Genomic DNA, 26133 nt, shown 5'->3' on the forward strand with positions numbered 1-26133 from the left:
AACGAGAGGGAGGAGATATGGGGATATGTGTATATGTATAGCTGATTCACTTTGTTATACAGCAGAAACTAACACACCATTATAAAGCAATTATGCTCCAATAAAGATGTTTAAAAAAAAAGTATATATCTTTAATAGGAGGACTTTTAAAAAGAAGCATCCCCGCAATGCTATTATCATATTTACATAATTCCATTGGAAGGACTGAGAGGCTGGGATTAGCAGATGCAAACTATTACATCATATACGACAGACAAACAAAAAGGTCCTGCTGTAGAGCACAGAGAACTAAATATTCAATATCCTGTGATAAACCATAATGGAAAAGAAAATGAAAAGAACAGATATATGTATAACTGAGACACTTTGCTGTACAGCAGAAATTAAACACAACATTGCAAATCAACTGTACTTCAATAAAATGTAAAATAAATAAAGAAGTAATTCCATACTATCATGAGGGTTTGTCATCAGTATTCCTATTTCCTCCTTTCTTTTTTTTAAATTATAGTTTGCTGTTTGCTTTGGAATCCAAATAACACCCACACACAGCAACTTGATATTGTTGATGTCTCTTAAGTCCCTTCTAATCTATAAATTCCCCCTCTTATTTTCCCCTTGCAATTAAGTTGAAGAAAAACCAGATGGTTTGTCCTGCAGAGTCTCCCACAGTCTCAGTTTTGCTGATCACATCCCTATGGCTTCCTTTACTGTGTTCCCCTGTCCTTCACACTCTTTGTGGTTTAGGAGAGGTTTGATCAGATTTAGGTTTCATAATTTGGCCCGAGTACATCATAGGTTAGACTATACTTAAATCAGGAGGCATATGATGTCTGGTTCTTTCTTTCTGTGATGTTAATAACCATTGGTGGGCTTCCCTGATGGTGCAGTGGTTAAGAGTCCTCCTGCCAATGCAGGGGGCACGGGTTCGAGCCCTGGTCTGTGAGGATCCCACACGTTGCAGAGCAACTAAGCCTGGGCGCCACAACTACTGAGCCTGCGCTTTAGAGCCCGCGAGCCACAACTACTGAGCCCGCGCACTTAGAGCCCATACTCTGCAATGAGAAGCCACCACAGTGAGAAGCCCACACACCGCAACGAAGAGTAGCCCCCGCTCGCCACAACTAGAGAAAGCCTGCATGAGGGAACGAAGACCCAACGCAGCCAAAAATAAATAAATAAAATAAATTTATTAAAAAAGATAACCATTGGTAATTATTGCCTAGATCTGTTAATTCATGAGGGGTTACAACACGGTGATATTTCTATTCTACTATTCTGTCTTCATTTATTAGCTAAAATCTTTCCAAAAAAGGAACTGCCTTAGACTGGTTACCCTGCAGTTTGTGGTTTGTATGGGAAAGGCAGGATAAATGCTTGATTCTTTTCCTTGATTTTCAAAATAATGCATCGGTTCTCTAACATCCTGCAAAGGGCTTGGGGTTTTTTTTTTTTTTTTATATATATCACTGTGATTTCATGAATATAAACATATTTCATCATTTTCAGTTGTTTTCAGTTAGTTATCTTTACTGATGCGCAAATGATCCCATCTTTGCCCAGTAGGAGCCTCTTCTTGAGTATTTGTGACCTACAGCCTCCAGTAGCTTCCTTGTTTTCTGATGTGACAAGATGTTCCAGACCATCTTGTATATTTACTTCCCTACACTCACTCTTCGCAGAGCCCTGATTCCTTTAGGTAGGAAGTAGTATGTGGAAACCACAATCTGAGTTTTAGGGATGCTCTTGCTACTAGGTTAATTATTATTCCTAAGCCTTTTCAGTGGACAAAGCTAGGAATATGGTGTTTTTTTAAAGCTAAAATACACGCTTAGTTCATACTAATTCTTGTAATTCAGATTCAGGACTACAGTGGTTTTAATTAGCCTCATTCTTACTCTGTATTTCCTTTCTCTTGCCAATTCCAGTTCTCAGTGACACAAATGTAAATATTCATTTGCTTTATCCCACAATATACACAATAATTCCAGAATAACAATACCAACACCATTATATATGATATCATTACTGAAAACAGTTAAGGATGTATTTGTTGTATTTTGTCCATAGCATATTTTTCAATTGATTGGAATTTCCTCTGTGTGGTCATGCCACAAACTGGATATGCAATTAGACTCATTGTTTCATTTTGCTTTCAATTTTTTTTTTAATTTTTAAATTTTTAAAATTTTTATTTTTTATTTTATTTTATTTTTTTTAACATCTTTATTGGAGTGTAATTGCTTTACAATGGTGTGTTAGTTTCTGCTTTAAAACAAAGTGAATCAGCTATACATATACATATCTCCCCATATCTCTTCCCTCTTGCGACTCCCTCCCTCCCACCCTCCCTATCCCACCCCTCTAGGTGGTCACAAAGTACCGAGCTGATCTCCCTGTGCTTTGAAGACTGTTTTAAACATTAACTTTGGTTTATAACTATGTAAAATAGATATATGGTTTCAAAGTCAACTCTCCAAGGAAATGTACATTTAAAGAAGTCTGGCTTCTAATCTTTCCCATTCTAGACTATTCCCTCCCTTCACCATCAGGAACCAACTTTTAATCTTACAGTTTATCCTTTTTTATTTTTTTTTAAACATACACATTTAAATATAAGTATAACCTCCCCTATTTCTGAATAAATAAAAACAAGCTGTGCCAGTGATTCTCAAACTTGAGTATTAGAATTACCTCGAGGGCTTATTAAAGCACAGATTACTGGGTTGCACCCCCAGAGTTTCTGCTTTAGTAGGTTTGGGTGGGGCCCGAGAATTTGCTTTCTAACAAGCTCCTGTATGATGCTGTATACTCACTATATCTTTGGAATAGATTTCTGGAAGTAGGACTGCTAGAATAAAGGGTGAATTCAGATGTAATTTGGCTAGATACAGCCAAATTCTCCTCCACAGGGTCTATTTTGTTTTCCCACAATTACAGGAGTGTCTGTTTCCCCATGGCCTTGCCAACCTAGTATGCTGCCAAAATTTTAAGCATAGTATTTTTAAAAAAGTCTAAATTAATTGCCAAATTCAAAAAGTTAGAAGATAAAAATATCTTGATTTCTGGCTTCTCTTGAAAAAGTATTAGATCCACTGGCCCTGGGCCTACAGTTTCAGGTAACATTTCTGTCCCTGAGACATAAGTACCTCGATGGCTCTGGCCTCCACCTGGGCCCATTATGTTCACCTGTTTAGCTCCTGAAGGCACTGGAGTGTCCCGCCCCCGCTCCAGCGATAAGAAGGGCAAAGTGATTTGTCCAAGGTCTTCTAGGAAATTAACACCAAGCTAGAGCCTTTCCCTGCATTTGCTCACACCCTTTCAGTTTCTTGCTTCTTTCCTGCCTCCTGCCGCACTCAGCCTGGGATTGAACAATTAGCAGGCTGATTTCCTCAAATTTAAGGACTTTTAGGATCATATGGAATACCAAACTTAAACACGACGGCCTCAAAGAAAACATATTTAAACTACATCATCTATGTGACCTACACACACCTACCCTAATAAAGCCTCAAGGCTTCTGCACAACTGAATTTCTGTGCATTTTGTGACATCATGGCTCTATTCCTACCTTAGACAGTTTTGACTTAAATCAGTGACATATTCTTAATATAGAAGCAAATGCATATTGGATCTTAGATTTATAAGCTCTGTGGACAATTCAAATAATGGCTTTACACAAAAGTCAGTAACTCCTAGTTAGTTAATTCCCTAAACACCTATTTCTTATGATATATGCACACAAGTCCTTTTCAGAAGTATTTAGGGAGAAAGAAGGCAATGATACAAAAAAAATTATACAAAAATAGATATTTTCTTCTATTTTCTTCTGGTTATTCAACTCTTTCAAGTTGCAATTAGAGATGATGTCAAAGTGAGACATTTAATTATGAAAGAACCAAAACACAATAGGCACGGCTGGCCAATTGAACACACAGAGGATCTGAATGTTTATTGAATGAATAACCAGAGTATAGAAATCTGTATGATTTTAGGGTTTCTTCTGCCATAAGGTCAATTTCTCCCCACCCCACCTCTCTCCTTTTCACACACACACACACACACACACACACACACACACACACACACACTCACTGATTCCTGAGTACTATTCACAGGCCACTATGAGAAAGGCTTACTATGTAAATAGCATAGGGGTAAGGTGACACTGACTTGAATGCACTCCAGTTACACCAATGTCTGATACCAGCACTTTCTTGAGGATAATTTCAGTAAGCGGTGGTGGTGCCTGGCACTGGAGAGAGAAAGGCTCCAGTGGGGAGGGGGGCCGTGCATCAGGGGAGAGGAGGAGGTTAAGGGGAGGTCGGGTCTCTGAAGACAAACTTCGTCTCCCTCCTAAATTCCGCCCAGGGCCAGCCTGGCTGACAGTCAAGATGAGGGATGGAAATGAGAGTGGAGGTGAAGGCAGGAAACCAAGGAAACCTGTTCCAGGTGTTTCCAGAGTCCGAAGAGCGGAGAAACGGTCAGCTGGGAGAGAGCTGGGTCTGCCTGGTAAGGATTTTTCCCGTCCCTCTCGAGAATGGCTTCAATAGCAACAGCGCCTGTTGTTCTTCTATGGGCAGCAGCAGGTAAGAAGTACTGTATTCTCCTCTGGCTGTCGCCTCTCCATACCACAAAAGCAAGGTCAAAGATGACTCTCTGTGGAAGCCCCAGTGACTCAGATAAAAGCAGAGGGCAGCCGCCAGCTTTACCTCTTTCATTAACGGCCTCTCGATTAAAGCAATTTTCCATTCCTCCCCAGAGGCGAGCAGCTGGCTGTGTGTCGGAAGTGTAACATCTTCCAAATTTCAGGGCGCTGAGTAAGAAGCAGGCTGTGCCAGACCCCACACTCCCTCGCGATTCCCGGCTCACACACGAGAGCGTGGAGCGCTATAATCAGTCTTCTAATTAAACTTGGCAACATCACAACGAGAAATCAGATTTGGGAGCTGGCAACCTGGCACACAAACAAACTTTTATGTGAATAATTAGGCCAGAGCTAAGCGTACGCTGGACCAGCTTTAATCAACGTGTGATTACAGTTAGCAGTAAAAGCCCCAATGTTTCCAAAAGCTTCTATGTTGTTTATGTGCTGTGGTGATTGTAACACAGCTTCTTTGATATACTCAGCATATCTTTTTACCCATTTCTTCCTCTTTCGTTTTCCTTCTCTTTTCCAAATTCCTACCCTGCAGGAGAATTCACTATAACACAGGCCGCTTGTGAAAAGAATTGTGTGTGCAAGTGTGTGGGCACGAACACTCGCACCCACAAAGCCAGGAGTGTTTTATATACAAGCCCATCAACTGCCTTTAAGGAACCACACTTGAGTAGAACCTAGAGTGTTATGTTTGGATTCAAAACCATTGGATCATCAGAAATGACCCCGTGGAACAACCCCGGAGCCCAGCCAGGCTGGGAGGACATCTTCAAGTTCACCCCGGACTCCAGGATTCTGAATGAGGTGCTAACTCTGGGCTGACCCCAAAGCACTGTCATGAACTTTGCTTCAACCTTTGTACATTTGAAACCACAACTGCAAAAATCCTATGAAGTTTTACTGCAAAAACAATTTCTGCTAGAGGTTTTCTAAACAAAAGCTGTTGAATTTTTAAGAGAAACGTAAGATTCCATATACAGTAGGTAGCGTGTCGAGAAAGTAATGTTGTCAAGCAGGGGTCCCCAATCCCTGGGCTGCAGGGCAGTACCAGTCTGTGGCCTGTTAGGAACCCGGCCACACAGCAGGAGGTGAGTGGCGGGAGAGCGAGTGAAGCTTCATCTGCCACTCCCCATCGCTCCCCATCACTCGCATTACCGCCTGAAACATCCCCCCTCCAAACCCCGTGGAAAAACCGTCTTCCACGAAACGGGTTCCTGGTGCCAAAAAGGTTGGGGACCGCTGTTGTAAAGGCTTCCCTTGTAAGTTTCAGAATTCTCTCTCTTATCTGGGTACAGAATATAAACTGTCGTTTAAGCTTTAAAATTCAAATCCTTCCCTTGTGTTTTTCTAAACCATCAGTGCAACTTAAGAAAAACGTAGGAAAATTAGAGTGCATTTTTAAGATGCAGATTAATTCTGCTCTCTTTATCCCCCTAATGACTAGGCTAGTGCCATATATATATAAATACTATTTATATTCTAACAGATTTTTGTAACTGGTCTAGTGGTATTGTATATGTATTTATTTTTCTAACATTTCTCTAATCTGGACTCTCCTCTTCCCAAGATTAAAGTTTTTCCTAGGAAAGATATGTAACATCATTTAGCTACTATACAAGTTCTAGGACAACTACTAAGTTATTAGCATTTCCTAACTTACTGGGAACTGTGGGGTTTTTTTGTTTTTTTTTTCCTAGCTAGTGGGGAGAAAAAAACCCCTCAGAGTGAGAGAGATTAGTGGTGAACCTCAGCCAATATGGAACACAACGGTCATTTTAACCTTAAAATGAAAACAATGTGTGCTCTGTCTCTGTCTTGGTTGGCTCAGAGAGATGAACCCTGCTTACCTTGGACACAAAGCATTCTGCTATGGCCACAGGATCATTTTCACAGTTTTCCAAGTCTTGCAGAAGTTCACTAATAAAAAAATAAAAGCCAGAATGTATTAGGTTGTGGTCTGAGAGTTGAGGACATTTTAAATAACTTAGAAGTTTAAACATTTACATGGCATTTACAAGGAATCATATTTAATCGGATAACTGAGGACCTCTTGTCATTAAATCCAAGGCTTAGATAAGGGACTTGCCCAAGGTCATGGTGGAGCAGGGGTGTAAACACAGGTCTGACCTGTAACTCTCCCACCCAGAGATAAGCCCTACCTAATGGTTTCAGTCTTCTAGAAGTTTGTCCACATCTGTAGCATGCTCACACATACTCACTCATTCATCCAATAGCTTTCCAGGTACCAGATACTGTGCAAAGCACTAAGAACAAACACACCAGTGAGCCAAGTGAGATATGGTTCCTGGTCTCCTGGAGCTTGGAATCCACTGGAAGAGTCAGAACTTCAGTGAAAAATCACACTGACAAATATAAAACTATACATGGAGATACTGCTCTAAAGGAAAGATATGCCAGAGGAGGAAATCTCTTTCTTCAGATGAAAATCTATATTATTTTTAATGATTCATTATTTTAAGTAACTAACTGCACAATATTTCTTCGTGTGGACGTAGCATCGTTAATTTAACTGATCTCCCATGGCTGGATACAATTCTATAAATGGGATTGCTGGGTCATCAGGCATTCTCAGTTTAAATGTTAACACATTTCCAAATTGCATTCCATATAACTTGGATTGATATGTACTCTGATATGTTAAGTGTTTATTTTAATTAGTTGTGTATTACATATTTAATAAAAGGTTAAACAGTTCTACAGGAATTATGATAAAAATAGTTCTACAGGGCTTCCCTGGTGGCGCAGTGGTTGAGAGTCTGCCTGCCAATGCAGGGGACACGGGTTCGAGCCCTGGTCTGGGAAGATCCCACGTGCCGCGGAGCAACTGGGCCCGTGAGCCACAATTACTGAGCCTGCGCATCTGGAGCCTGTGCTCCACAACAAGAGAGGCCGCGATAGTGAGAGGCCCGCGCACCATGATGAAGAGTGGCCCCCACTTGCCACAACTAGAGAAAGCCCTCGCACAGAAACGAAGACCCAACACAGCCATAAATAAATAAATAAACAAATACTTAAAAAAAAAAAAGTTCTACACTTTCTTGCTTTTTGTTTCCCATTCTCGACTACCACTCCCAAGAAACACTTTCAACTCCTAGCTGTTTCTGCTGCATGTACCCCTGTTTCCAAACATGCTGGTAATGCATTTTCATTTTTTTTCAGTTTTAGATATTTACTCCGTAATTTCCCCAGCTTCCTTTCCTCCCATCTTCTCAACAAGCTCTGTTATGAAATTTAATTAGATTAAAAGTCAGAGCTTACACTTTATCATTTTTTAAAAATATTTATTTTATTTATTTGGTTGCACTGGGTCTTGGTTGCAGCAGGCGAGCTCCTTAGTTGAGGCCAGTGGGCTCCTTGGTTGTGGCATGTGAACTCCTGGTTGCGGCATGCATGGGGGATCTAGCTCCCTGACCAAGGATCGAACCTGGGCCCCCTGCACTGGGAGAGTGGAGTCTTAACCACTGCGCAACCAGGGAAGTCCCCAGAGTTTACACTTTAAAGGCTATGTAAATATTATTCTCAGCTGAGCCTTGGAGGGTACCATAACTACATTTCCTTTCTTGTACAACCATGTTTTCCCTGGAGTTAAAATGCTTTTGTTTTTTTTTTTTTTTGCTTTGTTTTCAAAATACACTCCACTAATTTACCTTCCAACTTTGCACCAGAAGTATAATGCTTGTCTCACCGAGTTCAAACATCAGATCATCTATGGGCTGTGTTCTTTCTTGGTGACTTCCCTCCTAGAGCTGTCTGTCCTTCCACTCCCACCTGGACAGGTGCTCTCCAGGCCTGCTGGGTCCTCTCTGCAACACCACCCTGATGGTGCCCTTCCCTAGCTCTCATGTTGGATGCCTTGTTTCTTAGATACCATTTAAGCCATTTTGTCTCCTTTGGGAGATTCTACTACTCCAGTAGGGGTGACAGGCAGTACATTTTCTGAGACTCTTCCTGTTTCAAAATGTTCTCCCTTCACACTTGGTTGATAATATCGATGGATATAGAACTCTTGGTTGGAAGTTATTTTCCTTCAGTTTTCAGGGAGCTATATGCTGCCTTATGGATTCTAATGCTGCTATTGAGAAGTCCAATATCATTCTGATCTGCGATCCAGGTTCCATGTGACCTGTTTTTCAATTCTGGAGGTTTTTGGCATTTTCTGTTTGTTAATATGGTTCTGAAATGCTGTGATGGTTGGTTTTGAGGTGGGTTTTTTTCATACACAGAGCCAATTTGAATATCTGGGAAATATTCTTGAGTGTCAGTTCTCAAAATGACCCCTGGGTTCTTGAGATCCCTTCAGGAAGTCCGTAAGGTCAATATTTTTATAAAAATACTTTGACACTGTTAGATTTTTTACTTTCATTCTCCTGTGAGAGTACACTGGCCTTTCCAGAGGCCACGTGACCTGTGATATCACAGATGGAAAGTAGAAGCAGATATGAGAATCCAGCTGTCTTCTAGTAAGTCAAACAGTAAAGAGATTTGTAAAAATGTAAAACAATTCCAACACACACAAAAATGTTAGTGGGAAGAGTAGTAAAGTTTTCTAGAAATTTGTGGATTTATTATTATTATTGAATACATTGATATCTCTTTTTTTTTAAAAATAAATTTATTTATTTTTTGGCTGTGTTGGGTCTTCGCTGCTGCCCATGGGCTTTCTCTAGTTGTCGCGAGCAGGGGCTACTCTTCATTGAGGTGTGCGGGCTTCTCTTGTTGCAGAGCACAGGCTCTAGGCACGTGGGTTTCAGTAGTTGTGGCACACGGGCTCAGTAGTTGTGGCTCGTGGGCTCTAGAGCACAGGCTCAGTAGTTGTGGCACACAGGCTTAGTTGCTCCGTGGCATGTGGGATCTTCCCGGACCAGGGCTTGAACCCGTGTCCCCTGCATTGGCAGGCGGATTCTCAACCACTGAGCCACCAGGGAAGTCCCCACTGATACCTTAATAGTTTCTCAGTTTTAATTTCTGTCATGGTAAATGAAACATAATAAATCATAAACAAAAAAGCTTTTTGGGCACTTAGTAATTTTTAAGCATGTACAGATCCTGGGACCAAAATGCTAGGGAAACTCTGTTCTTGAATTATGGCTTTAATATTCCCTCCCCTCCATTAGATTAGACACTTTAATCTTTCTCATTCTTCCTCTCCTATTTTCCATCTTCTTGTTTATCGTTCTGTTTTCTGAGAGACTTCATCTTTATTTTCTATCCCTTCCACTGAATTTTTTCATTTCTACTATCTGACTTATAATTGCAAAGCGTGTGTGTGTGTGTGTGTGTGTGTGTGTGTGTGTGTGTGTGTGTGTGTGTTTACATGCTCTTTGGATGCTTCTTATGTTTCTATTCTTATTTTATGGGTGTGAAAAATCTTCTCTTATTTCCAAGCAGATGGTGATGTTGATGATGATGATTTTGGACTTATCTTTCCTGCTCTGTGCTTTTTGCTCAACTACCTTTCCTCTGATCATTTGGGCTTCTGTTGTTCTTGTTAGAGGTTCTCCTCAAATACCTGAGAATCTTCATTTATCCTTTCCTGTTTGAAGGTGAGACACCACGATGCCGACCATAAACTCTGCACAGAAGTGGAGCTTTGCGTAGGGTGCTCCTTACTCAGGGCAGTGGTTCTCAAACATTTTGGGGTCAAGACCTGTTTACCTCTTAAAAATTCTTTATGTGGATTATATCAACACTTATTAGAAATTAAGACTGCTATATAATTTTAAAAAGATCAATTCATTTAATTATAAATTATAAATTTAGTACATGTTAATACAAATAACTTTTTGTGAAAAATAGATTTTATAAAACAAAACAAAATTTAATGAGAAGAGCAGCACTGTTTTACATTTTTGCAAATCTCTAATATCTACCTTAATAGAACACAGATGGATGCTCATATCTGCTCTGTGTTCAACAGCCTCACACAAATATGTCACTGGAAAAGGGAGGAGTATTTTAATAGCCTTTTAGGTGAGTATGTATAGCTTTCTTTGATAAGACACTGAAACTCAACAAATGGTAGTTTCTTAGAGGTTTGTTGGAGTCTGAAACCATTATATACTATATCCTGTTACATTAAAATCCATTGATGCATCTATCTTGTACTTTGAAAGGAAATTTACCAATGCATGATTTCAGAATAGTCCCAATTTCAAACATTCTTTCCTAATATTCCTATAAAAACATATCATCTGTAAGATTATTTTTGTTTTGTTTAAATATAGTTCTGATATTTGTATCAATATCTTTTATAGAAAGATGGGTGTGATTAAATTAAAGGCAGTTGAAATCTAATCATTAGGATCTAAATACTGGATGAAGTAAGAGAAAAGATCAAAGAAAAAGAACAGCCAAGGAAGCAACATATCTGGACCAGTGTTTTCCATTACTGGAGGATGGAGTGCCCTGGATACAGGTTTTGTATCCAGGTCTTTCAATATAAATCCTCTTTCTGAGCACAGAAGACTTTTGAGCAGAATCCATCATGTTACTTCTCAAGGCTTAACAGAAATACTCCTTGACAATATTTAACTCCCTGTGTTCTCAATGTTACACTCATCAAGCTACCCTTTGAGCTTTAATTTCATCTCCAGATTGAATCTCCTGGTAGGAGGAAGTGTCTCAGGGGACCCACCCAGGCTCTAGTATGGCTCACCTATAAATGAATGGCCTTCATTGCTCAACAACCAGAGCTGGGAGGGAGCTCAGATACCTTCCAGTCCTACCCCTTAATTTTAAGGTGAGAAAACCATGACTCATAAAAGGGAGGTGGCTTACCTTAGGTCACACAGCTAATAATTAATGGCATAGCTGGGGTTAGTATCAGGGCTCTTGAATCCCAGTCCCACACTCTATGATAAACACATCTATTGAAAGATTTGTCTCCTGATCGACTCAAGAAAGCTGACGGCTAGACTCTGCATCACAGTGTCTTCAACCTCGTACTGCCTACCTGGAAGGCCTTTTGTGAATCACTTGGCCCACTTTCCTTTACAGCCCTTTTCTAAAATAATGGAACCAGCGAGGAGGAAGTAGTCTTTCAAGCTCTGTCATCAGAGCAATCATCCTGATACAGTTGGCCAACCACCCTGTTTGTTCTCCATTCAACATGGTAATTACTGAAAGCCTTGTGTGTCAGGCACTGCTATAGGCACTGAGGTGATGGGGTAAAGAACATGGACAAAGGCTCTGTCCTATGGTGCTTATGTTCCGATCAGGAGTGATAAGTGTTAATAACTGAAGAAATAAACAACACAATATCAAACAAAAGACAACAAATGTTGGCAAGGATGTGAGGAATTGGAACTCTTGTACACTGTTGATAGGAATGCAAAATGGTGCAGCCACTATGGAAAGCAGTATGGAGGTTCTCCAAAAAATTAAAAGTAGGACTACCATATGATCCAGCAATCCAACTTTGGGGTATTTATCTACAAAAATTGAAATCAAAATCTTGAAGAGATATCAGCACTACCATGTTCATTGCAGAAGTATTCACAATAGCTAAAATGTGGATATAACCTAAATGTCTGTGAATGGATAAAGATGAATAAATAAAGAAAATGTGCTATATATATACAATGAAATATTATTTAGCCTTAAAAAAGAAGAAATTCTGTGACAACATGGAAGAACCTTGACATTATGCTAAGTGAAATAAACCAGTCGCAGAAGGACAAATCGTACATGATTTCACTTATGTGAGAAATCTAAAATAGTCACACTCATAGAATCAGACAGTAGAATGGTGGTTAGCAGGGGTTGGGGGTAAGAGTAAATGAAGGAGTTGCTAATTAACAGGCATAAAGTTTCAGCTAAACAGGTTGAACCTGCTGTACCACATTGTAGCTAAGTTAACAATAACGTATTGAACACTTAAAAAATTAGGAGGGTAGATCTCATGTTAAGTGCTCTTACTATAATAACATAAAATTAAAAAAAAAAGAAACTAAATGAGATTTCATTCTTTTACCAATAGAAACTTACACACCATAGTACAATATTGCTTAATAAGAATGTTTATGTGAAAAAACAGTAAAGTATTGGTTTTACTGAAAAACAAGACAAACCCAACAGAATATGATATTGTACTATGTTATGAAGGAAATAAAGAGGACAATGTGGTAGAGAGCAACTGAGGCTGGGTGGTGGTGGAGGAGCATTGGGGCAGTCATGGAATGTTCTCTGAGGAGGTGATATCTGAGTTTGGGGAAGGTTGGAAGAGAAAGTCATTTAAGAAATTGATAGTGAGTCTAAGGACAGAATGAACATGGTGTGTTCTTATGTGAGGTGTAGAAAGGAAGCCACTGGCTGGTGTTTGGTGAACAACGGGGAGTGTGGGACATACGGAAGACGACTAAACATAATACATCATGTACTATGGGAACTCAGATGGGGCCATGAAATGTGGGAGATAAGGGACTCCATAAAGACCAGAAACAGACCGTCATTCTAGAGTTACAGCCTAACGGGGTGGGGACTAGGTTTCTCACTGCATCAGTGTAACTAATGAACAACTTTACAAGTACAGTAGCAGGAAGGAGTGACTCATAGATTGTGTTTTGTACTCAAAGCTAAAATTAGAGTCATTCTACCTTCAGGTTTGGGGTATTTTCCCTTTTCCCAGAGCAACTGTTCCAAATATTTCCTCCTTTTTGAGTAGGATTATGAAAAAGAAAATAAGATTTCTTACTTGAGTTCAAGTCCCTTGTTTGGATGGGCAGTTACAGGAAACACAGTTCTCTTTTACAGAACATATTCCAGGTAAGACTTTCTCTGACCACTGATGTGGACTTGAAGTCAGGAATTGTAATACAACCTTGAAGATTCTATTGCCTTACACTGAACAAGATTCAGGAACAGGGCCTCTCCCCTTCCAGTGTGCAATAGACTCTAAGCACCACTTCCTTTTCCCACCCACCCAACTAGGTCAGCTGGCATTTTAACTTGTTTGCATCCACAGAGGCACACGTGCATGAGGGAATAGAAAATGGGGTGAGGTTAATAGTACGAAATGCTCCATTAATTTCACTGATACATTAGCACTGGTCTTGAAAAGTCTACAAGAAGAAAGCCTGCAGGTAAAAATATATTTCTAGCATTGTGCAGTAGTTGAAGACATTTTGGTGGTGTGAAAGGCATTAAAAGAAAAGATAACTTCCCCCACCTTTCCCTGCCTTATTGTTGTATGTATCCCATGATTTGCTTTTTAAATTACATTTCAAAGGAGAAAAAAAGCATGGCCCAAATAATTTTTTTGTCTTAAGACATAAGTTACTTGCTCTGTGATGCTTTTACTAGCCCCTCAGACAAAATTAATTGCTTGTTCCTCAGCGTTCGCAAAGCATTTTGTTCATTCCTTGATTATATGACTTGTTGCCTCTGCTACACAATGATGTCATTCATCTTTATACTACTAGACTTAGCCCAGTGTTTTACACACAGTAGTGACTCAACATAGGTATACTGAATAAAGAGAAAGGGTTGAAGGAAAAAGGAAAATTTTACTCTCATCTTTTGAGGAAGGAAGAGAGCTTACGATTTTAACTTGCTAAAAAATAATTTAAAAATAGAATTCCAGTATGGAGGAATGGTCTCTGCTTCCTCACTCTTCATCATTAAAGAAAGATTCAAATTACAGTTTGGATAACTCTTCTGTATTCCAAGAGAGGGATGCTGTGTAAAAACAACTGACATCTCTTCTTTCATATGTAGTTAAAAAAACCCCAAGTTTTGGGAGTTTAGGGGCAAGTTAAAATGGGGAAAATGGTTTCTTGGACTAAGCTTGTTTCCTGACCGTTTGGGAATCTCTTCCAGACACCAAACCAGAGTCTTAAATTTCCAGGCTATTAAAGGGATTATGAGAGAAAGATTTGGCTATAAAAAAGAAAGCAAAAATGAAATCTCAACTGTATTCCAAAACAGTTCATTTTGGAAGATTTTGTGAAATAACAATTTGAATCTAGTAATATGCCAAAACCGAACAAAGACAGTACAAGGGGGACTTCCCTGGTGGTGCAGTGGTTAAGAATCTGCCTGCCAATGTAGGGGACATGGGTTCAAGCCCTGGTCCAGGAAGTTCCCACATGCCGCAGAACAACTAAGCCCGTGCGCCACAACTACCGAGATTGCGCTCTAGAGCCCGCGAGCCACAACTACTGAGCCCACATGCCACAACTACTGAAGCCCGTGTGCCTAGAGCCCGTGCTTCGCAACAAGAGAAGCCACTGCAATGAGAAGCCCGCACACCACAACAAAGAGTAGCCCCCACTCTCCACAACTAGAGAAAGCTCGCGCACAGCAACGAAGACCCAACGCAGCCAAAAATAAATAAATAAATAAATTTAATTTAAAAAAAAGTAACAAAAAAAAAAGTAACTTAAAAAAAAAAGACAGTACAAGGAAAGAAATTATACACTACTGTCATTTATGAACATACATGAAAAAGTTCTTAAAAAAATACAAATCAAACTCATTATGATAAATACATGAAACATCATGGCCAGGTAGGGTTTATTCTAGTAGTGTATATATGATTCAAATCAGAAGGCCTATTAATATAATTTGCCACATTAAGAATAGGAGAAAAATCATATGCTAATTTTCTTACAGGATGATTATGTATTCAATAAAATTCAATTTTCATTCACACTAAAATCTTAGCAAAATAGAAACAAGTGTCTATCTAAGTCTTGGAACAAACATCATACTTAATGGTAAACAGTTAAAGCATTCCTGCTAATGTCAGAAAAAAAGATAAGAATGCCAACATCTAATCAACTTTGTATGGAAAGACGTACCCAAAGCAGTAAGACAAGAAAAAAACATAAGGGGTAGAAGAACTGTAAAGGAAGACAAAAAATTCTCCTCATTTTCAGACACTACTGTCTACATAGAAAATCCAAAAGGATCTATAAAACATGATTAGAACTGATGGGACAGTTTAGAGAGTTAGTTGGATATAGTATCAACATATAAAAATTAAAAGCATTCCTACATGACAATAATGGCTAATTTAAAAATAGAAGAATTATTCTAGTCAAAAATAACATCAAAAAGAATAAATTTTTAAAAGTCACATGTATGAATGTGATGGAGAAACTATAAAATATTATTATAGGGCATTTTAGAAAAGCTTGATTGATGAGATATTTTTACAGATAGGATGACAATATTGCGAAGATGTCAATTCTGCCAAAATTAATCTAAAAATTAAATCGAATTCCAATAAAAGTCCCAACAGAGTTTTTCATGGAACTTGACAAATTAATGCAAAAAAAAAAAAATCACTTGGCAGTGCAAAGAGTTAAGAAATGCTAAGCCATTGTTGAAGAAGAGCAGTGTGGATTTAATTATTAAGACAATGTGGTATGGAGTAAGGATGGACAAAGAGACCAACAAAACAAAACACAGAGCCCAGAAACAGGACCATACATACACATAAACCTCACCTAGGAGGAATGTGGAACTACAAATCGGCACAGAAAGGATGTACTTTTCAGCCTATGGTGATGGGACCATCAGCTAGCCATATGAAAATAAGGATTTGGATTTCCTACCACAAACCATATTCCATCAATTTTAGTTAGATTAAGGACATAAGTGAAAAGCAAAATTTTAAGACTTTCAGGAAAAATATAGAGTATGTTTATGAACTGAGAGTAGGAGGTAATTTTTTAAACAAACACAAAATCCACATACTATAAATATTATATTTACTTAGAGTAGTCAAACTTATGAATTTTACAACTTCTTTTCAAAGAAACCATAATTAAAGTTAAAAGACAAGTCTCATACTAAGGGAGGATTACAACTCACATAATCCACAACGATCTCCAGGGAGAATTCATCAAGAACTCCTACACAACCCTAAGAAAAAGAAACATCCTGGGACTTCCCTGGTGGCGCAGTGATTAAGACTCCTCACTCCCAATGCAGGGGGCCTGGGTTCTATCCCTGGTCAGGGAACTAGATCCCACATGCATGCCACAAACTAAGAGTTCTCATGCCACAACTAAGGAGCCCACCTGCCACAACTAAGTGCAACCAAATAAATAAATAAATAGGTATAGGTATTTAAAAAAAAAAAGAAAAGAAAAAGAAACATCCTGACAGAAAAATGATCAATGGGTATAAACCAGAAATTCACAGAAGAAATCAAAGTGGCCAAAAAAACAAGAAAAGAGGCTTAGTCTTAACTGCAATTGGCAAAATGCAAGGTAATGTATCCCCCAATGGAATATTATATCACAGTTAAAATAAGCAAAGTAGAGCTATAAATCTCAAAAGCAACATTGAGTGAAAAAAATTTCTAAAAGGTTGACACGATTTATGCCATGTTTGAAATAAGTTAAAGCATGCTATGTATTTTATCTTTTAAAATATTTATTTATTTATTTATTTCTGGCTGCGCTGGGTCTTCATTGCTGTGTGTGGGCTTTCTCTAGTTGCAGCGAGCGGGGACTACTCTTCCTTGTGGTGCACAGGCTTCTCATTGCGGTAGCTTCTCTTGTTGTGGAGCACGGGCTGTAGGCACGTGGGCTCAGTAGTTGTAGCTCACGGGCTCTAGAGCGCAGGCTCAGTAGTTGTGGCGCATGGGCTTAGTTGCTCCACGGCATGTGGGACCTTCCCAGACCAGGGATCAAACCTGTGTCCCCTGCATTGGCAGGTGGATTCTCAACCACTGTGCCATCAGGGAAGCCCTGTATTTTAAATAAATACTTACATACATAGTCATGGCAACAAAGATCATACTTGGGAATGAAACATCAAGTCTTGGATAGCAGTTATAGTTATAGTGGTAATTTGAGCCAGATTGTACTGGCTTTTCTGAGCCAATTCTGTACATCTCTTCCTAATTCCATGTTCAGTGATGTCTTCTTAGTAGCTTGAATCTGCAGTGATGGGTGTGTTTACACCAGAGAAACTGGCAAACACTATAAATCCCAGATTCTCCCTCCCCTGTCCTCACCCTGGAGAACTGGTACACCAGCACATCACTGTGCCATTCTCCACAGAGCGGGATGCAATTGGGAGGGGTATATCAGGGGACTCAGCATTATTTGTAACGCCTTTATGCTTTCAAGAATTTCTAAAGCAGAGACTTCCCTGGTGGCGCAGTGGTTAAGAATCCGCCTGCCAATGCAGGGGATATGGGTTCGATCCCTGGTCCGGGAAGATCCCACATGATGCGCAGCAACTAAGGCCGTGCGCCACAACTACTGAGCCTGTGCTCTAGAGCCCGTGAGCCACAACTACTGAGCCCACGTGCCACAACTACTGAAGCCTGCGCGCTGCGCCTACAGCCCATGTTCCGCAACAAGTGAAGCCGCTGCAAAGAGAAGCCCGCACACCACAAGGAAGAGTAGTCCTGGCTCGCCGCAACTAGAGAAAGCCCATGCACAGCAACGAAGACCCAAAGCAGCCATAAATAAATAAATTTAAAAAAAAAGAATCTCTAAAGCAAATACGGCACAAGGGAAGGCCTTGATAGACTGAGGGTGCTCCCTGGGTGTTTATCATAGTACTCTATGCGTTCCTGTATTTTGGGAATATTTCCTAAAAAACAAAATCTAATCAGCTGAATTTTCCAGGCCAAAATAAACCCATTTTCTTTTTGCCCTCTTTAATTCTAGAGTTTTACATCTTGCTTAGTTGGGCACAATAGTATTATATTATGTTGAAAAACCTGGACCTGAACTAATAACAGAAACTTTAAAATTATTTCAAGCCTTAACCACAGATTTGCCAGATAGCTGTATCTTTGAAATCAATTGATGTAAGGTATAGAATAGAGGATTCATAAGAGGCGTTAACATAAAAAGTCACATCAGTACTCTTATTTAGTCAAATATAATAGCAAAGACATTTGAGCTCTAAATTTAGAGTCCAGATTTAAGAGAAAGGAAATAAAAGTGAATAGGGACAAAACAGTACAGACAATTCAACTGTAAAAGTTAAACAGGAAGATGTTCTTGAAAATAATTAAAAATAGTAAGAATACCAGTTGAGATCTGACAAAACCAGGTGTGTTCAAAATAGGCTAGGTTGGATTTCTAGCTCTATGTCCTTGAGCAAAGGACTTTCTACACTGATTCCTGTGTCTAATCAATGTGTATACATTTTTGCATCTTATCTACCTCGGAGACGTTAAGAGGATTAAATGAGACAATGCACGTGCAGGAGGTATAAAAATGTGATCTACAAAAGGGATAGGCATGAACACGGTCACATGAATTGTGCCACTACACTGATGCCACATATATCATCATCCTGACTCAGGTTTATTCTAGTCATGTCTGACTTCCTCATTCAGAGAACACTAAAGAGAAGAGAGAACAGAGAAAGAACCAACTCAGGCACATAAAGATCTTCTCAGTCTTCCAGCTTTTGCAGCCAAGGTCCCTTTTGGTTGACATCGGGGGCTACTTCAGTCTTATCTTCCTTTAAATTAGGAAACACATGAAGATGTAAACGCCGGGGAGTAGAAACCCTTTCCTGGACTATGCCATAAACCAAGACCTGAAAAGCAGGGCTCTACTCTGGCAGGAGGGCATGCCACTTGATGCCTGGGGTTTGCAGTCAGAGAAGCCCAGACTTGCATAAAGTGATAATGCACATAAAGCTCCATGGCCTCGGGCAAGAAGCAAGCCCTAGATAAGCAGTCATTACAGTCAACTGACAGCCAAACCACCAGAAGGCTTATGCCAGGGCCTCCCAGCATCTAGGCCTTGTTTCTCTTCCTGGGTTACTGTGCCATTGGTGGGATCTGGGCGGAGAAGCCACTCAGGGGCTCCTGGATTTTTAACCTCAGCGACTGCTAAATGGAAGCCTGCTCTAATACTAGCATGTTACTAATGGACACACAGACTCTAAATTCCCCAAATTCAATTTTTTTGTTTTTTGGCTGCACCACCTGGCTTGTGGGATCTTAGTTCCCCAACCAGGGATCAAACCCGGGCCCTTGGCAGTGAGGGTGCAGAGTCCTAACCACTGGACCGCCAGGGAATTCCCCCTATTTCAATTTTTTAATGCCCTTTCTCTATTTTCTTATTATTGTGTTTATTTTATCTAGACAGTGTTTCTCATCCATGGCTGCACATTACAAACATCTGAGGACCTTTTACAAAATCCTGATGCCGTGGTCCCACCCTAGACTTAGAAGTTCTAAGCAGAACTTCTAGGAGTAGGAGTCAGCATATTAAAAACAAAAAACAAAAAAACCCACACATACACACACACACACACACACACACACACACACACACACACACACACACACGCACACAATCCTTCCCAGATGATTCCAGTGTGCAGCCTGGGTTGAGAACCACTATCTTGGAACATGCAAATTGGTTTTCAAAGTCTACTGAGTCAAATGAAAAGAGATGTTGCAACACTGGCCTTTTTCATATCCCAGGCTTTCAAAATTAAGGGACGAGTTGATGTAATCCAAACATGTCTCCCAGAGGCCAGGCTTGGGCTAGGTGTTAGGGATCCACATGGATGTTAGGGATGGCAAAGGAGATGTGGATCCTACCCTCAAGGAGCTCACATACACCAGCTTCAGTGAGCAAAGAGGGGGAGGATTTATAATTTGCACTAAGGTTGAGTCACCCAATGATAGGGCACTGTAGGACTTTATAAGGGGATTTTACTATAATAAAATCAATGTCATCATCACTGGTTAATATTGTGCTGTTTACTCTGTGCTGGCATTGAGTGAGGCACATGACGTACTTCAGCTCACTGAAGCTTCACAATAAGCACGTGAGGTAGATATTCCTATTGTTTGCATTTGTTCCTTTATTCCACAAAAGTTTGGAGGGTCCCACAAGCCAGACTCTGCTTAAGGCACTTGGGTAGCAGCAAAACTGGCAGATCTCTGCCCTCAGGGAGTGTTCTGTGAGTGGGGGCGGGGAGGAAGGAAACAACAGACATAAACGTCAATCACAGACTATGGTAGAAATTGCTAAATGCCTGGAGAAAAAGAAAAAGTGAGCAGGTAAGGTGTGTGCTTGGGTGCCGGCTTCACATCATTGAGAAAGGAAGTTTTGAGCAAAGACTTGAAATGAGGGAGTTAGGTACATTCTACAGATCTTTCCCCAGTACATTCTACAGATCTTTCTCCAATTATGATGGGGTTATGTCCCAATAAACCCACTGTAAGTTGAAAATGTCATAACTTGGAAATGCATTAAAATACACTTAACCTACCAAACACAAAAGCTGAGCTTTGCCTACCTTAAATGTGTTCAGAACACTTACATTAACCTACAGTTGGGCAAAATCATTGAACACAAAGCCTCTTTTATACTAAAGTGCTGAATATCTCATGCAATTTATTGAATACTGTATTGAAAGTAAAAAACAAAATGGTTGTAAGCGTATTGGTTGTTTACCCTCGTGACGGCGTGCGTGACTGCGAGCTGCGGCTCACTGCCCGGGAAAAAATCAAAATGCAACATTTGAAGCACAGTTTCTACTGAACACGTCTTGCTTTCACACCATCGTACAGTCAAATCATGAGGTGAACCATCGTAAGTCGGGGACCATCTGTATTCTGTTTAAAATTCCCCAAAGAATACACACATGGCTCAGTTGGCATGCAAACCCAGAGATGTTGGAAACCAGTCTATGCTCTTTACCTGCCTACTACCTGGTCTTCCAAGAGGTACCACAATACATTATAAGAACTGATTTGCCTGCCCCATCCCCTTCGGCTCCCTGTCTGCCTTGTTTACTATGATACTTTTCTAAGCTCACTGCCTGCTACATAGCAGGTACTCAATACATGTTTGAATTAAATTAAGCATTGTAAAATTTAACTATTAATTAATCTGAATTAATATCTGTTATGATTAAAGTATTTATTGTGTGTTTACTCCCTCCTGCCCACTCCCTAGGCAGAAGAAAATTTTTAGAAAGTCCGGCGGAGGTGGGGTTGCTGGAGACCAAGCCAGCACATATTTTTGGATGCCCTGTTCATGTTCTACTGTGGAAGAAAGATGCCTCTGCTCTGTCAGGGTGAATAGGTCTCTTCTCTGAGCCAGGAGGATGGAGCGGGATGGGATTTTGAATAAATGTGAGACTCATATACAAACAAGGATGTTTCCAGGTAGAAGATTTCACGGCATGATAGGCCACAAAAATTTATGAAGTCAAATCAGGGATTTCAAGTAAGTTTTCTTAGGCCACATTCATTTGAGAAAAATTCATAATGTTCTTATGTGAGAACAATCTTTTGAGTATTAGCTTACCTATTAAAGTGGTAGATATCCTGTATGTTTCCAAAAAGGGCTGATCTTTCTTCCGCCCCCAGAGGAAGTTTCGTTTGGTCCCTGATGCAGTCAAGGTAATCCTGTGAAATCAATGAGAAGAACGTCTTAAACACTCCTGTCCTTTTTCAAGTCATCTTTAGTTATGCATGAGGAATCTTTCATATCCGTTTCAAGTAATTATTATACTAATGTGCTCATTAACTCTACCATGAGAAGGCAGAATCTCTCTTTTATTAATAATGAAATACTTCCCTACTTGTAGAACAGGGAGTTTGAGCAAGGAGAAAGAGTGTATGTACAGTGACATACCTACGCCCAAAATGTATTAGTGCTTCCCTAGATGGATAATATAATGACCACGGTTACTGATAGAGTCAGAGTTTTGGCATACAACATTGCCTGCTATCTCCTTGACTGATTTATATGATAAAACAATACTTTAAAATTCATACAGTGGGAAACCAGAAGTAAAAATTCTGAAATTCTGGCGGCCCAGTGGTTAGGACTCAGCACTTTCACTGCCATGGCCCGGGTTCAATCCCTGGTCATGGAACTAAAATCCTACAAGCCATGTGGTATAGCAAAAAAAAAAAAAAAAAAAAAAAAAAAATTCTGAAATGTGATACAGTTGTTTTAAACATAACTTAAAAAGTCAGAAAGCTATCAGTTGCTAAAGTCTAGAATTAAATTTATCCTCAAATACCAGATTATTAAAAAAAACTTTTTAAAATAAAATAAGCACGTCACTCACGTATGCTATCCAATAGGCCATGTTAAGGAGTCACAGACAGCTTGAAAGGATTTTACATATTTTAACATGGAAACACCTCCCCACGGAGCTAACGTGGGCTCAGACCCACAGTGGGTTAAACGCACGTGGCTTAGAAGCTATTTGAACTGCTGAGAGAGGGGAAATCTGCTCTCCACGCTGTGTACTGAGTCCATAACTGAGTGTCCCCCTTCCCCCAGCCAGCCTTGAAAAGAGAACTCTGTAGGAGGCAAGAAAACAATACAGAAAAAAGTGAAAACAGCTGAAATAACGTAAAATCAAAAATAAATACAGTTCCCCGCCCTGGGCTGAACAATGCAGTATGGCGCTCCACCAAACGTCACCCAGAGTTCTGCAGCACTGGGGAAGTCACCCTGGGAAAAGTCAGCCAGACCGTGAAAATCCCAGCACTCAACCACATTCCGATGGCCAATCGCAAACACAATACCGTTTAAGCACAACTAGTGAAAGGAGAAGCTGAAATGTAAGAACCATCAGGTAATTGTTGTTTTTGTCTTTTAATAAGCCACGGCCACCCTCTCATGCCCTCCATGTTCCTCAAATGAAAAACAGGCCAGGCTTCGTCAGGAACTGTCTCCGTAGCATGGTTCACCGACTGCGTCATATAGCTTACCATTCTGGTTCTTTATTGCTAAAATCGTGGTCATGCAGGAACCGATGTTCATAAGCCTTTTTGTGTTTTAACAAGGTTGGTGGTAACATCATTTCTTCTTCAGAAAGTGGTCATCTCAATAAGAAATTAGACTCCCAAGGTTTAAGTGTAATTGCCATTAAAAACCCACAAGAGCAAGACCCAGCCTCCTTACTTCTATGAGTGGAACAGTCATAAGGAACTTAAGTATCTGTATAGGCTATAGCGATAACGCCCAAATAAGAAATGCTCAAGAAGGCTAGAATGGAAGTAAGAGTGCATTTTGAACAAGTATAAATCTAACTTAGGCTTCCTCAAGAAAAAATGTATTCCTTGATAGTTTCATAAAATTACACATGGCACAAAGAGATGGGCTAATATTTAACTGCATTGAATGCTTATATTTGATAGTTGTTTCATACTTTGATCAACATTTCAAAAGGACAAGTCATATGCAAAATTAAGAAGGTAAAACAAAGGTTATAGATGAATACAAAATTGAAAAGTGAAACAACGATATTGGCAGGCGTGATCCACACCGAACAGCAGCGTGAAGATTGGGACGTAGAGGACGCATATATTCCAGATTCACCTGGCCAGCTGCAATGGAGTTTAAGGAGAAAAGGAAGAATCCTTTTTCTCACTTCAGGTACAAAGCTGGTTCACTTTGCAGAAACCTGATACTAAATTCTTCATGTCAGGGAAAGACTGAGTTAAGGGGGTTGAAGAATTTCATCTGGGGTGAGAGACAAAGAACCATGGCCCACTTCCAACAGAGGATGGCCCATCTCCAAATGAAAGAGTTTCAAAACCCCAGAGTCCGTGGTAGAGGAACTAGATTTTAAACGCTGCTTGTTTTCTGAAATTGTTGAGAAAATAGATCGTTAGGAGTCCAGATTTTTGCAGGCCACTCTAGAAAACAGATCAAAGCCATATGGCCACAACGTGTTCCCCCACTGATCATAATTAAGTCTTTTAAATATGATACTTTAACCCTAAACCAGTTACTGAAAACTACTGTAGCATGCACTGCATTAGCAGCTGTAATTATCTGAAGCCAAAATGAGAGGTTTGAAGCTCAGTGATAATAATAGTTCATTCTGTGCTCAAATGACAGAGTAAAGACACCAATGAAATTTATTAGAGCCTGTCACGCTGCTTTTTAATTTTATTGGCTTGATGTCAGCACCTATGGTTACCCTACAGTTAACAATGAAAGATAAATTCAAAACTTTTGCGCCGAAAACAATTATTCTCCAAGAGGATCAAAGAATTCACTCAATTTTGAGGAGGGTAGGGAGGAGATACAAAAAACAGCTTTACACCATTTGAAAAAATTTTCATTATACTACTATAAATTTTACCTAAAGTATTTCTTTTCTAATCAACAGCTCCACCATTGTAAGATTTGTACACGTGTGCCCTCTTCTCAATAACTTTTTCATTCCTGTGATGTCTGTTATTGAATATATCCAAGTAAAGTTGAACTCGGTGCTATTTGAAGTGTGATAAATGGACTGCCAGTTTGCAAACTGTTACTGATCTACAAGATAGATAAGTGCAGAACTTGAGAGAAAGCATGTAGAAACTTTTATAGCATTTTGACAGAATGATATTTGTTGAATCTAATGATAAATTTGGGCTTGTATTTTGCATGTCTGATATCTTCTATTTTGTTTTTCTAGTAATTCATTTTTTGTGGTGTTTTACAAAAGTGTCAGTGTGTGGCTGATAGGAAAACACACACACACGCACGCTTGTCCCTCACCACAGATAGTTTCAGAAGGTCTGGTCTAGACAACAGTCCAGCAGAGATGCTGGAGAAAGGATGCTTCCAGAACTGGAACAGAATTCAAACTCAGTGTCCTTGGTAGCTCGCTTTATTTCTTTAAGATGTCCTGAAAGAATTAAGCTAATACCCCCGTGCTTGTCTCCCTTTTTTCCTCTAAAATAACGTTTAAAATTCTAATCTGTTTAACATGAAAATGAAGATAAACCACAAGAAGAGAAAAGATTTATTTAGATTGGTACTTAATATTTTGTTCTACTCTATCTCTTTCTTGAAGATACATTGTAGAAACAAAATGAAGAAAATGTTCTGTTCCTAATTCCTCTTGCCCAGGTTTCAAAATTCTATCTCTTTGGCTTCCTCTTTTTGGTCTAGTTTTTGTGTTAGCACTTCCAAATTCTAAGCCCTTTGTTAAAACTCCTGTGTAAGATTTTTGGTCTTTATTTTGGAGGATGCATCTTCTTTGGTTTCTCCAACTCGTCCACCTTTACTAGAGCGTAATCATTTGTTTATATAAAACCTGTCTCCAAGTTTCATGTATTACGTTGGGATGCTGTTGATACTACAATATCTTACATTTGTGTGTCAATTTACAGTTCAAAAAGCACATTCACATTTATTCATACAAACCCTCCTTCCCCCCTCTTTTTGAGGTCATAAGAATGCATGCCAAGTTCTGTTTTACAAGCTAGGAATTAAATAAAATGAATAAAACATGATCCCTTCCCCCAAGGAGTTCCCCATGTAGTTGAAAAGCAAGTATAAACAACTAAGTACAATACAGTGTTTAGGCAGCATGACTGATAAATATTCAGCACATGGGAGAAGAAGGCAGAGGAGGAAATGGGCAATTCCAGGTCAGGGAGAAGTCTTCTAGAGAAGGTGATTGTGGAGGTGAATCTTTAAGGATGACCAGGAGTTAGAATAGAGAGAAACTAGAAGGAGACACAACACCCAGGAAGA

The 26133-nt window shown here is 39.7% G+C and overlaps 1 protein-coding gene across 3 annotated transcripts in view; it reads right to left on the reverse strand.

The window, feature by feature from the left end:
• Positions 1 to 26133, reverse strand: part of PLEKHG1 (pleckstrin homology and RhoGEF domain containing G1) — a 169654-nt gene that overhangs the window by 41914 nt on the left and 101607 nt on the right. For 2 of the 3 annotated variants that reach the window (XM_068550883.1, XM_068550881.1), the window contains 2 exons: positions 21940 to 22040; positions 6508 to 6577 (listed from right to left, as the gene is read on the reverse strand). In XM_068550883.1, coding sequence (XP_068406984.1) covers positions 6508 to 6577; positions 21940 to 22040 — 171 coding nt within the window. The remainder of the gene's footprint in view (positions 1 to 6507; positions 6578 to 21939; positions 22041 to 26133) is intronic. The other variant, XM_068550882.1, reaches the window with a different exon arrangement.

This window comes from Eschrichtius robustus, chromosome 9, assembly GCF_028021215.1.
Source record: "Eschrichtius robustus isolate mEscRob2 chromosome 9, mEscRob2.pri, whole genome shotgun sequence".
Classification (NCBI taxonomy): Eukaryota; Metazoa; Chordata; class Mammalia; order Artiodactyla; family Eschrichtiidae; genus Eschrichtius; species Eschrichtius robustus.